This window comes from Mercenaria mercenaria, chromosome 13 (genome assembly GCF_021730395.1).
Source record: "Mercenaria mercenaria strain notata chromosome 13, MADL_Memer_1, whole genome shotgun sequence".
Classification (NCBI taxonomy): domain Eukaryota; kingdom Metazoa; phylum Mollusca; class Bivalvia; order Venerida; family Veneridae; genus Mercenaria; species Mercenaria mercenaria.
In genome coordinates this window covers 39,745,682-39,758,964 of record NC_069373.1, presented here as the reverse complement: position 1 = coordinate 39,758,964, position 13,283 = coordinate 39,745,682, and the positions used below count along the sequence as shown (strand labels likewise).

At 33.9% G+C, this 13,283-nt stretch overlaps 1 protein-coding gene across 1 annotated transcript in view; it reads right to left on the bottom strand.

The window, feature by feature from the left end:
* Positions 1 to 9,080, bottom strand: part of LOC123529415 (uncharacterized) — a 45,277-nt gene extending 36,197 nt beyond the window's left edge. The window contains exons 1-2 of the mRNA XM_053520830.1: positions 9,008 to 9,080; positions 15 to 1,131 (exon numbers count right to left, since the gene is read on the bottom strand). Of these exons, the coding sequence (XP_053376805.1) occupies positions 15 to 1,113 (1,099 nt within the window). The 5' untranslated portion in view covers positions 1,114 to 1,131; positions 9,008 to 9,080. The remainder of the gene's footprint in view (positions 1 to 14; positions 1,132 to 9,007) is intronic.
* Positions 9,081 to 13,283: the final 4,203 nt, after the last annotated feature.

The following is a 13,283-nucleotide window of genomic DNA, read 5'->3' as shown; positions in this document are numbered from 1 at the left end:
AGCAGCATGTTAACTGTTGTGACTTCCCGGTGTTTCGATAGTTTCTGCTACGAGCAAATATTCTTTTTTCGTAACTCGATCGAATCGTAAGTTGAAATCATACCTCTCCCCAGGGTGCACAATTATCGACTGAACCGTCACATTCTGCAAATTAAAACAGTCTGAAGATCGCAGCTGGAGCCTATTGTTTTCAACATAAACTCTCATCGGATATAACGTCATTGCGCCTATGATTCGGAATCTATAAAGCCTTCCAGTCTGAACTTTAAATCTCTCTAACGGTGCACCGTTGTGATTTCTACGGTCTCTCCAGAACCTCCCTTTTCCATTCACAAGACCAGATTGAAATTCAAAACGGCTAAATTGAGCTCTATCGACAGAAAATGTCGTTGGTATTTTCTGACCTGTGTTAAAGTCAAATTGTTCTGTGATCATTCTCATATATGCTGTTTCAGCATCCATAAGGTGGTTCCAGTCTTGCAGAGACACAATTACTTCATTAATAAGATCTGCATTCCTTTTACGCACGATGAATGGTCCATATAAACCCATGCTACGCTGGTCCCCGATGTGTGCATGATAGAAACTGGTTCCTGGAGGATAAGCTCTGAATCGGTAAACAAAAGTTTGTAGTAATATCGGACACTGAGTAACAGAAGCCACACCATCCATCCAAGGCGTATTCTTCTGATGAATGCCGTGGAAATGAACTGTAACACTGTCCGTATGGAATGTATTAACCACCGTGATTTCAATCTCTTGGTTTTCAAATACATCTACCCTTGGTCCTGGAAATTTACCGTTTATTGCAATAACAAGTCTGGATACCTCTCCATCGGCAGTATTTACTTGGGCTTCCTCGTCATCTGTCAATATTCGTCCGCCTTGTGATCCACGTATTCGAAGATTTCCGTTATATGGTTCAACAAGCTCCTTTTCGTTGAATATCATTGTCAGACGATGTTCAACTGTAAATGTACACTTACAAAGTGGCTCGTATGGGATACATATACAGTCACTGGCCTCTTCCGTCGGCTGGACCTGTGGGCGTTGGTTTCCTTGACAACAAGCTTCAATGAGAAGCTGGACAAGGATAAAAATTGATGACTTCATTTTGCATTTATTTCATAACTGAAATTAAAATTGCTGTCGATTAGCAAAGTTGTTATTGATATATTTTTGCAAATATTTTGTGCATAGACTCGAAAGAGGTGGTATAATATGCTTTGTGATGTAAGATCAACCAACCTGAATATACCATGTCAAACACCGTTTACTATTAAACATATTTTAGTTGATTGATTGGACATTGCTTCACTGTGAAGCTTATATTTTGAAGTTCGGTCTTTGAAAGAGTTGTTTTTACAGTTTCAGTTGATATTTTTACAACTTTTTGTATTTAAAATAAAATCTGAACAGAAAAGCGTTTTATTCACGTTACTTTTAGTTTATACTGATTTGTTTTAGCTCGACTGTGATGAAAGCTTCAAGCTTATTGGAACCACTCTCGAATCCGCTACCTGGAAAAACCAGTACTGATATCATATGAGAAGTCATGGTCGTGACCCCAGTGGGGCTCGAACCCACCACCTCTGGATTGAGCGGCCGACACCTTATCCACTAGACCACAGCTCCACGTTACTTTCGATTTTGCAAGGTTTGACGGTAAACTGTTCTCGGCGATATATGATATTTTATGTCGAATTGCATTAAATTCAACTTAGTCATTTATTACAGGTATACATGTAATATGAAATAACATATATATGTGTTTATAGTCAGTCACTAATCCTAAAATGCTATATATTTATATTCGAAGATACTTTAGATGCATAGAACGCAGCCAGTCAGAATAAAAGCAGGTTCAGTTTGACTGAGTCTGTGAACGGGCAGTTTTTGAGATGTGCACCCCACCCTTCTCCCCTCACGTCCTCTAGCATCTAGCAGACTTTAGAAAAATTCCAAATGGGGATGGACACAATGTACGGCTATCATGCGACACTTAAAATACTTCGGTTGTGGTATTATGGTAACGACAGATTTATGAATAAAATTATACTTGTATTTTAGAAAGTATGTAAACCCAGACATTTTAGAAAAAGGTCTTTTAAATTTCTAAAAAATAAAGTAAAACCAATACTTATGGATACAAAGCATTAAAGATAATGATTAAAATGCAGTAATAATTTCGAGTATACTGTGCATCCCTAGTTGTAAGCATTTTTCTAAATTAATGACTTACAGTGGTGAATCATTTTCAACTAGCCAGCATTTGACATGATTTATTGATTCTTAATTCATATATATATATATATATCAGAACGTAAAACAGTACATTATGTAGCTGTCCCAGTTATAAGATAACAACTTTATTTTCTGAAGGTTACATACTAAGTGTACATATACAAATATTATACAATTTATTTCCAGTATGGCCTTCAATTAAATTTCATATACATTCATACATCTCCTCAGTCAAAAAGTCAATTTATAATGAAACATTTATAAAAAGACGTGCAAGAAAGGAAAGTCTGTCCCATAAAATAATATACATGTTCCAGATTTGGATTATAAGATAATACAATTATTATTATTATTATTATTATTATTATTATTATTGTTGTTAACCGAATTATTCAACATTCACGCTCATTGGAAAACATTAATTCAACAAAATTCTTGTTATTACACTTGCTATGTGCCTGACATTGTGGTATTCACATTGTTGTGTACTGTACATGTATTTCATATCATGCTGTGCAAAATATTAGCTAGAAATGTTGCAGATATAAACTAAAAACACCGTATCTATACTTTTTGCTATGTGGTTGTTAAAATAATAACTTATTATTTTGGTATTCACATTGTTATGTACTGTACATGTATTTCATATCATAGTGTGCAAAATATTGAACTAGAAATGTTGCAGATGTAAACTAAAAAAAACATATCTGATCAGTTGCTGTTTTATGCATATGTGTTGACTTTGATAAAATGCTGATGGTAACTATACATATAATAAAACAATAAAAAGATTTTGTTAAATATAATGTTTTCTCATCACTCTAGTGGTACTTTAAATATGACGATGTCTGATGATGATGATAATGATGATGATGATGATATTAAGGGTCAGCGTACAAAGTAATACTAGGACTCCAAGAAAATTTAAGAGGGACTCCAAAATCTGAATGTCAGGCAGTCCTGACTCCATTAAATTGAATCTTAATGGAAGGCCTGCGCCATATTTAATATTTGTTTTAGAAAACTGGACAAAGACTTCATAATAGTAGAAATCAGAGGCTAATGAATTATATGTTACGAGAAATCATTGACGAGGAGTATGTATTAAACAGTTGGATTTTTACATGAAAGAAAGCCATATCTATAAGGAATCTATGGAAGGCCGGTGCGCAATGCTTATTGTCAAATGCCAAATGCCGAATAATTAATGTTAAATGCCAATAACTTAATTCCAGTTACTTATTGCTAAATGATAGTTTTTAATGCTTAATGCTTCATACCGAATGCTTAATGCCATATAAATAATGCTTAATTCCTAATGCTAAATGTCAAATAGCTAATGATAATCGATAAAGGATAAATGCTAATCGTCAAAATCTTGTACAATCTGTGTTGTTAAGAGATAATCGATCCTCCAGTACTTTCAGTCTTTTGATTAAGTTTAGTTTATTGTGGTACTAACACGGAATTGCCAAGACAGAGTTTCATCGATGTATACACCTAGAACTTTCTGACACTTAACGTTTTCTATGACCGAACCATCTAAAATTAACTCGAGGTTTTTAGTATGTTTTATTTTGCCTCTAGTGCTTAATACCATACATTTTGTTTTTGAAGGATGAGGTGACATGTTATTTATTTTACACCAATTATGGACACTATTGAGGCTATACTGAAGTTCAGAGTGAATTTTTGTAATACTTTGGGCGGATTTATGTAAGGTATGGTCATCGGCATATAGATCAATATTGGTAGTATTTGAAATCAACGCCATCTCATTGATATATATCAGAAAAAGAAGAGGTCCTAGTATGGATCCTTGTGGGATATCGGATTGTATTGTCATCCTTTGGAATGCAGCTTCTTTACTTTTAAAATATGCGTTCAATTCGCTAAAATAGATTTATATATATATCTCCAATGTTCTGTCTGTAAAAGGGTAAAATTTAAGTTTGTAAAGCAGTATTTCATGATCCACCATATCAAAAGCTTTTCTTAAGTCAAGAAAGATAGCCCCTACAGACTCACCGTTGTCAATGTCTTTTAGCCACGTTTCTATTAGGTATGTTAAAGCAGTCTGACAGGAGTGGTTAGTTCTGAAACCCGATTGATTTCTGTGTATTATATCTGTTCATTTAAGTCCTGTAACTGTGAGGCAATGTGACGTTCAAACATTTTAGAGATTGTATTAAGTATGGAAATAGGTCTATAGTTTCCTTGGTCTTGTTTGTTACCTGACTTAAATTTAGGAATAACCCTTGCTTCTTTTAATTTCTTCAGAAAAGTACCACTGTATAGCCCAACCAAAGTGCATTGATCAATGAAATGGGTCAAATGTAAGAAACAGAACATGTTTTAGGGACAAGGAAAAACAAGTTTCACGTAACTCCTATTTTACAGCTGTAAAACGTATGTAAAATACTTCATTTAAAATTACATCTGTAAAAGGGCTGCAAGTGAAAAATGAGTAGAAATACAGTAAGGTTTAAAATATAGGGTCTCCAAAATGTAACTGTAAAACTTGCATATCTGAAGAATACATCTGTAAATAATTTTGGGGAGAAACATAAGTATTATCAGCCAATTGTCATGCATCTCTGAGAATATTTTCAGAGACACGGCATCTTCTAAAATATTAGAATTTTCTGTAATAGAAACATGTTATAGTTTAAACACATAATATTATTGTAAAAACAGACATTAACTAGAGATTGTTTAACGAAAAAAGTATGTATCCCACCACTTGCCTCAGATAAATTGTAAAATGCCAGAAATTAAGGGTCATTCCTTTAGAGAAAATCATTTAACCAAAATATTCCAAAGACACACACACTCTTGTGAAGTTTGGTGAATCCCAACAAACGGTATAGAGGAGTAGCACAAACATCGAAGAATATGACAAGTCAAGAGCCAAAACTCTGCTGAGAATCACTGAACCGGAAACATGTGGATGATATGCATAATTATATAAGTTTTGCCGTGATAACTCCAGTAAGGTTTTGTGGAAATCTGAGCAATGGTGTAAGAGAAGTCGACATCTAAAAATAAAATTTGATTAATAAAGGGTCATAACTCCCTTTAAAATCACTGAACCAGAACATGCCGATAATATGCATAACAAGACTTGGCACTGATCACTTCTGTAGTGTTTGGTGGAAATCGGCAAGTGGACAAAACAGCATAACATTTGACAAATAAAGGACCATAACTCTGCTGAAGTTCATCAAACCAGAACATGCCGACAATATGAACAACGAAGCTTTAAACAATGATAATTTGTGTGAAGTTTGGTGTAATTTCTCTTGGTGGTGTCGGAGTGGTTGCGCGGACAAGGTAAAGTAAGAAAGATCAAGGGCCATAACTCCTCTAAAATCACTGAACCGGAACATGCGCACCACGAGGCTTTAATTGATCACTCCTGTAAAGCTAAGTGGAAATACGCACAATGATAGAAACATTGTGACCAAAATATCATAAAACTTAATGAATCAATCCATAACACCAGGGAAAATCAACAAACTGGAGAATACGGATGATATGCACAACTAGGCCTGCCACTCTTGAGAAGTTTGGTGTAAATCCGCCAGTAGTGCCGAAGGAGTTGCGTGGACAAACTTTGTGACAGACAGACTGCCTGACAGACAGACGGACAGCACTAAATCAATTTGTCTCACCAACTACATGTGGGAGGCATAATTATTACGATATTATATATTACCTGAAGCTGATAAGTTTAACAGAAAAAATAACTTGATTATAATATTTTTCATGGCGAAGAGATTTTTAAACAAGATCTGTTGCGTTGTTTCTACTATGTAACTCCTTAATTTAGGAATTGCTGTAATGTTAATGTACTCCATATTGTTATTTTCTAACTAGGTCATTTGTTTTGCCTTTGCCGTTTCCAGAGAACTATTATTCAACCATAAACTGTTCGTGCCTCTGCTTCCGTCTAAACAGATGTCCCCTTTTTCAACATCAGCAATATTTCTACAGCTTTAACCTTTAGGCATATTTAAAGCTCTAAATGTTTCATTTAAACAGCTGGAAGATTTTTATAGCTGTATCTAATTTGAATGAAACGAACTGTAACAGCTATAAAGTGGAAAACTACAAATACAAAAACAATGTTGTTACTGAAATCTACAAGTGTAAATTTAATTATGACTATCATTTTGAAAAAAAGGTGATATACGGCCGCAGTGATAATAAGACTAAATCGTATTGCTGCTTTTAGATGAATTAAGTTCTGAAACAGTTTAACGTTTGGCATAATACGATGTTTCATTGAACAAATGTAATATAAAACGCTTTAAACTGTAAAAGAATTTCTATTCTATCAAACATTTTCGTAGCTGCTTTCCCGTCCGTTGCGAAATTTTCATTAGTTGAACATCATAATTATATGAATATTCATGAAAATATATGTGTATTTTTTTCTCGACGATCAATTCAAGTTTAACGTTTACTGACCAATGCGCTTTGCTCACTGATTTCTATTTATTTTTATTTCTGATGTAAATATTAAAAATCTTTTTTGTTTAAATTTTGAAACGGACCTGTACATTTTACTGTCTGCTATTTTCATATTCTTCTTGAAAATTGCTTAACTACTAAAGGTTGACGTGATACAGTAAGTGACACTGTACTGTTAAAAAAACAAAGGCATTTTCAACATTTGTAGATTTACGTAACTCTTGTATACAACAAAAGAGAATTTGAAGGCATCAGCATAAGTAAAGACTGCGATAAGAGAGTTAAAAAGATCCATTACTCTCGAATAGTTACTTCGTTATCCCTGTTTCGTACTAATGATACGGAAATTTAACAAAACACGACATATTGACAAACGGCAATGAGACAAAAAGCATACTTCTGCCAGCAAAATAATGTTGATTGATCTCCTCTTTAGAATAATCTCCTCTTTAGAATATTTTTTTTCGTATTCAGGTTGCACACGACCTTTGAAATTGCTGAAGCTAATGGAATTCGATGATCAGTTACATAGCAGAGTTATTTCAGATGGACATAAAATGTTGGATGACGAAAAATATACGCTCATATATATCTAGTTAAAGAAGGTGGAAATGTGTCTAAACTGGGTATATCTTTTTTCGTGATGATGTTTTGATTAGTTTTAACGTTGGGAAAGCAATGTTTCTAATTTAAAAGAACAGATATATAGTGTTTCAGTTGTCCATGACCCAAATAATATTCCGATTAACACCAAGGTTAAACAAATATAACATAACTTTGAGACAAACTTGATATCAAACTTTATTACTTTATCTTGCACATTACGGCCTAAAATGTTAAATACCTGACAAATGAAGTAGTTTAACTGTCCGCAGAAATTATATAAGTTTCGAAGAGATCTTCATGATTCCGGATGGATACAAAAAAGAAAATGGTATTCAAAAAAGCTTCGCAATGCAACTAAAGCCATTGCAATAACCTCGTAATATGTATCCACCCCCACCCGTGATTTTCCGGAACTCATATTAATTTTGCTCGGCAAAACAGAAATGCATTTATTTTCAGACCAAAATGCACAGTCTGTCTAGAATTAGAGTAAATGCGCTTGCAGTAAAACTAAAGCCTCGTATTTTTCGCTGCTGTTTTATTTTGTCTAAATATGTTTACTGTTTTAAAGAATATAATTATAATTGTTATAAGTAAAATGCGTAGTTAGAATATAATATATGGGTGCAAATCAAGCAGTGGCGGTGAGTGGGCACATTTTGTTGGGGATATAGTCAGGCATGCATTATAATTGCAATTTGAAAGATAATTATTTTGATGCTTATATTCGATAAAAATTATTCTTACATGGATTATTCAGCTTGTTTCGAGAAAGAAAATGAATACAAAAAATGTATGCTAGCAAATAAATATCCTTCGAGTTGACACTCATCTGAATAAGGGATACTTACTAAAGTGAGTGAAATATAATTTGGTGCCCTTAAATAAAACGGGTATTCAAGTTTACGCTCTTGGTATGATGAGCGAAACCGAAAATGTATGATAAAAGTTGTTTGCCTTTATTCTATAATTATTTAATAATACCTGAACTATGAATTTAAACCCACGGTTTCCAGTGATATTGTCAAGTCTTAATAGGCTCTATGATGCAATTAAGTAAGAAATAGCAAACTGGTGCACCTGCCTTTCATTGACTGTTTGTATGTGGATTTCACATGCCTCTCGATTTGAAGGCAACGACGTCTCATAACATAAACCTTTGCTTATGAAGCTCATTTTATGCAAACATAATCACTTTATACAGTTGAAGAATGTACTAACAGTACAAAATGGCCTTTTCTTGTTACAATGAATGAGGAATACGGCTTATAAAATGAACAATACACAATATAAACACCTTTGATGTTCAGATAGTTTATATATTAAATAATATGAATAGATAATCATTGTAATGATTCTAAAATTTGCTCTTTCGCCACGGACGTAAACTAGATTTTAAGTTTTATTTAAGATAATCAAAAGCAGGCTTAAATGACATACTTACATTCGTCATGAATTCAAACAAAAAGACGATAAATAACTAAGAGATTATTATATATGTGTATTAATAATTGATTTCTGATATTTACTTTTTCACGTCGTGCAGTAATCGCTCTAAGAAAAAAGTCCTGGTGTGCAATTTATTTCGATTATTACGGTGCTACTTTAATTAGCACAACTGTACACCGCATTAATGCTTAACACAAAAAATCATAGTCCAGATAATTGTATGGATACTCACTCAGTAGTGTGTGCAAACACAAACCTGGCTCGGGCAATCTCAATCCTTACAAATAATGCGTATGAGATTTTGTGTGAAACTTTGATAGCGAACAAAATTGATAACATTTTGTCATTCATTATAAATAGATAGGTTTTGAAATGATCAACTTACCGTTCCAAGGCACTGTCTACAATGATCCTTTATTTGTTGCGAAGATGTGTTGGTCATGGTACAATGACCAGATATTTGAACCTCTGTATGCAGCTCACCTGGGAGTACCATGTAAGACTTTAAGCACTCACATCTGGTTATAAGAGGAAGAAGGGTGCTTTTACGGCTATTCGTTTCGGTATCATTTGAGATTTTTACCTCCACCATCCGCAATTCCACTGCATTGTGCACAGTGTTCATTATTCCTATACATGAGTTCTCAGGCATTTAAATTTCCATTAAACTACATTTAAAATGAATTCATCTCCACATTTTTTTCGGGTTTTTTTCTCACAAAATTGTATTAAGTGGTTTTTTTTCATATTTTTCTTCATATGTAATTGTGTAATTATATTATTCGTATGATAATTCTGTCACAGTGTATTTTTGTTTTTCTCCTTTATTGTTCTTCTGTCACTATGTGTAAGTGCCTTTGCAGTTTTCTCATTTTTAGCTCGACTACTCGAAGAATAGGTAAAGCTGTAGGACTCTACTGTTCGTCGGTGTCGGCGTCCAGATTTGGTCAAGTTTTGTGTGTAAGCTGTTCTCTCAGTAACCACTTGTACTGTAGGAATGGATTGAAACTTCAGTTATTCACAGTAACTAAGGTTTCGAAGTAGGCCTTGAGAAACAAAAATCAAACAACACCAAATCATAGAAAGAAAGAGTTGTTTGACATGAAAATTGAACAGCATGTAAAACATGTATATTACTTTACGAAACAAGTGTCAGTATATTGATATAAACATTGAATTCCGGAAAAAGGCTGCCTAAAGGAGCTCCACTAGGACAGTTAAACGCATTTGAAAACTCACCATTTTCAAAGAACAGTTACACATGTTCGTTTTGATGCATTTGCAGTAGCGTGCGAGTGGTGAAATTTCGCATAACAATGTGGAACACAGTTTTCAGCAATTGTTTATCTTTATTTCTTTACAAATGGTATTCATTTTCAAAGCGAGACAACTTTTTCCGATTATTTTAAGTACAAATGGCAAGCATTTTTAAAGGGAGACAACTTTTTCCGATTATTTTAAGTAATCGTCGAGAAAAAGTTGTCTCCCATTGAAAATGAATGCCATTTGTAAAGAAATAAAGATAAACAATTGCTGAAAACTATGTTCCACCTTGTTATGTGAAATTCCACCACTCGCACGCTATTGCAAATGCATCAAAACAAACATGTGTAACAGTTCTTTGAAAATGCTGAGTTTTTAAAGGCGTTTGACTGTCCGGAAGTGGGGCCCCTATAGGCAGTCATTTTGTGGAATTCAAAGTTTATATCAGTATACTGACACTTGTTTCCTAAAGTAATATACATGTTTTACATGCTGTTCAATTTTCATGTCAAACAACTCTTTCTTTCTATGATTTGGTGTTGTTTGATTTTTGTTTCTCAAGGCCTACTTCGAAACCTTAAATGACTTACACTGCATAGATTGCATAAGAGAATTTTGCTTTTATATGAATTATGCCCCTATTTTTACTTTTTTTAACGTCGCACCGACACATGATAGGTCATATGGCGACTTTCCAGCTTTAATGGTGGGGGAAGACCCCAGGTGCCCCTCCGTGCATTATTTCATCACGAGCGGGCACCTGTTCCGTGAATTGGTCATGTTCTGTAATTGTAGTTAAGTTGTTATGTCCGGTACATACCTTATTTTGCCCTGTTGTTCTTTTGTCATGTCTTGTAAAAGACAAGGATATATGACTACCGCAGTAACAGAAAAAGCCGCATTCCAGGAACTGAAGTTCACAGCAGTTTTCAAATGGACCTGCACGCACACGCGCACGCGAACACACACACACTCACACACACACAAACACACATTTATGTGTTTTAGAACTACCTACCGTGAAGTCGTCTACCTTTTCCGTCAGACAAAAACACAGGTAAGCGTAGCATTCAATTGAATAAAAGTTGAAAGCGTAGCGTTCAGCTCAAAAAGTCTCTCAAACGTTAAGGTCATAACCTTTTTTAATAAAGTTACTAAATACCCAAAATGTTATGATGTATGTAAATCAAAAATACAAATCAGCTCTTGATATATTATAAATTGAATTTTTACTGATGTTGCGCAGTATATTCAAAAATTATAAACCTTCTTAATATAGTAGAGGAAGACATGTTCTATATCAGTTGATTTTGGACAGAAAAAAGAAAGCAGAAACGTTAAATGTACAGGTTGTTCATTTAGTATTTGAAGGAAACCAGTCCGAGATAAAATCAATTTTACTCTGTAGGTTACTCGGGTTTGAAAAACGCCAGTCCGGTGTAAAAGAATATAATTATCCATCACTGGTTATCGACACAGATCAGAATATCCGGTTTGTGGGGGAATTTTAACTGGCGGTATCAAGGCTGTGCCGAGTTGCCATCAAAACAGTTACCCAGGGACAGGCTAGATCTAAGAAATCTGCATCGACAACCAGTGGTAGGTTTTGTTTACTTACATACCTTTTTACCATATTATAGAATTAATTAAATGAAATGCTTCCTTGTGTAGCATTCTAAAGTATTGCTCAATTTCTATCACTGAATATACGTTTTTAAAGTGCTTTATATCAGTTTGTCATAAAAGTAAAAAACAAAAATAATATTGATATCCACATAATAATATTATAGAAACATAGGAATAAATAAGTTTGATCAAATCGACACAAAAAGGTCATATATCGCCTGGAAGAACTTAAATTGAGAACGTCACTTGCAGAAATACAAACGTAGTGTTTCTGATATTAGGTTAAAACATAGCAATATCGCAGTCGATACAAATGAAAAAAGTTCATGTTCAGATTTTATTTGAGAGAAGTTAAATTTTATTTCTCTAAACTTGAACGTAACTCATAGTGACATCGTTATAAACATCAAATATAACTAATGCTATGCGAGGGGTATTCGAAAAAGTTTGAAACTGATATAAAGCTGATTTTTTGCAGTTTATACATATCCTTCAAAATATGTTTCCTTAACAGAAATCCGTTTATCCATCCGAGATATCCATATTCAATAACCAAAAGGCTATCCCTATAAAAATCAGTAGCGTATCTGCTAAGCGCAGTGGGTATTTTTGTATATACCACATTTGGAATTGAAGAAAATAAAGAAAATCGTGTGTAGAATTTAGTTCATTTTCATATTATCGAACTTTCTTGTCCTTTTGTTAGCAACTATTTATTATTTAACCGTGTTTGAGGTTCAAAATAATAGATCTATGTTTAATTACAGGTCATATAGTTTTTATGCCACACTTTCAAACGGCATTTGCACATTAAACTCTTCGGGTATTTGCTCGTTAAACAGAAAATGGGGAACCCACCATGAACATTCCTTTGATAACTGGAAATATTTTGCAAGGATTTCGTGAACTCTTTAACCATTAAATTCCCACTGGTGCAGCTATCTGAGAAACTAAAGTTCAAGTTTTTGCTTATTAAATACGTTTACCAGCCTACGCAGTGGCTTTAGAAGTAGTGTCACAATGAACATTTTAACTTCTTGCAGACTCCGTTTACTTGGTAAGTACAAAATACAGCGCGTTTTTATGTAAAACTAATTTTCTTTCACGCAGACTTCATCCTTACAAAGACAGTGTCAGAGTATACGACTATGTTGTGTTCAAACGGTTATGTCTTTGCGATAGCAAAACCAACTGTTTTGTGATTTTAGTTTTACATGGCTATTGAAACGGTCTACATGCTCACGAAAACCTGTAATAATTTCAACGGAATCACGTAAGTCTCAACTTCTTTTTGTATACCGCACCTGCAATAAATACACTACAGACAGTCTTTATATTATAATTAAACGTAAGTAGTTTCCATGGCATCAACATATTCTACATCTCTGTAATCACCACTAGATGTTAGGTGATGTTCGAATTATAATCGCAATATCCGATATTACAGATAGTTACATTTTTATTTTCGTTGGTTTTCGATGTAATGTAACTTCCGATTGTGATGTAATCGAATTCATCCCCTAATGAGTCAGTGTATTCATGGCATTGTGACGTAGCTGTGTATTCTACAAAGTATTGAATGTCATGGTTTAACTAGATATAAATGGACTTTGTAATAG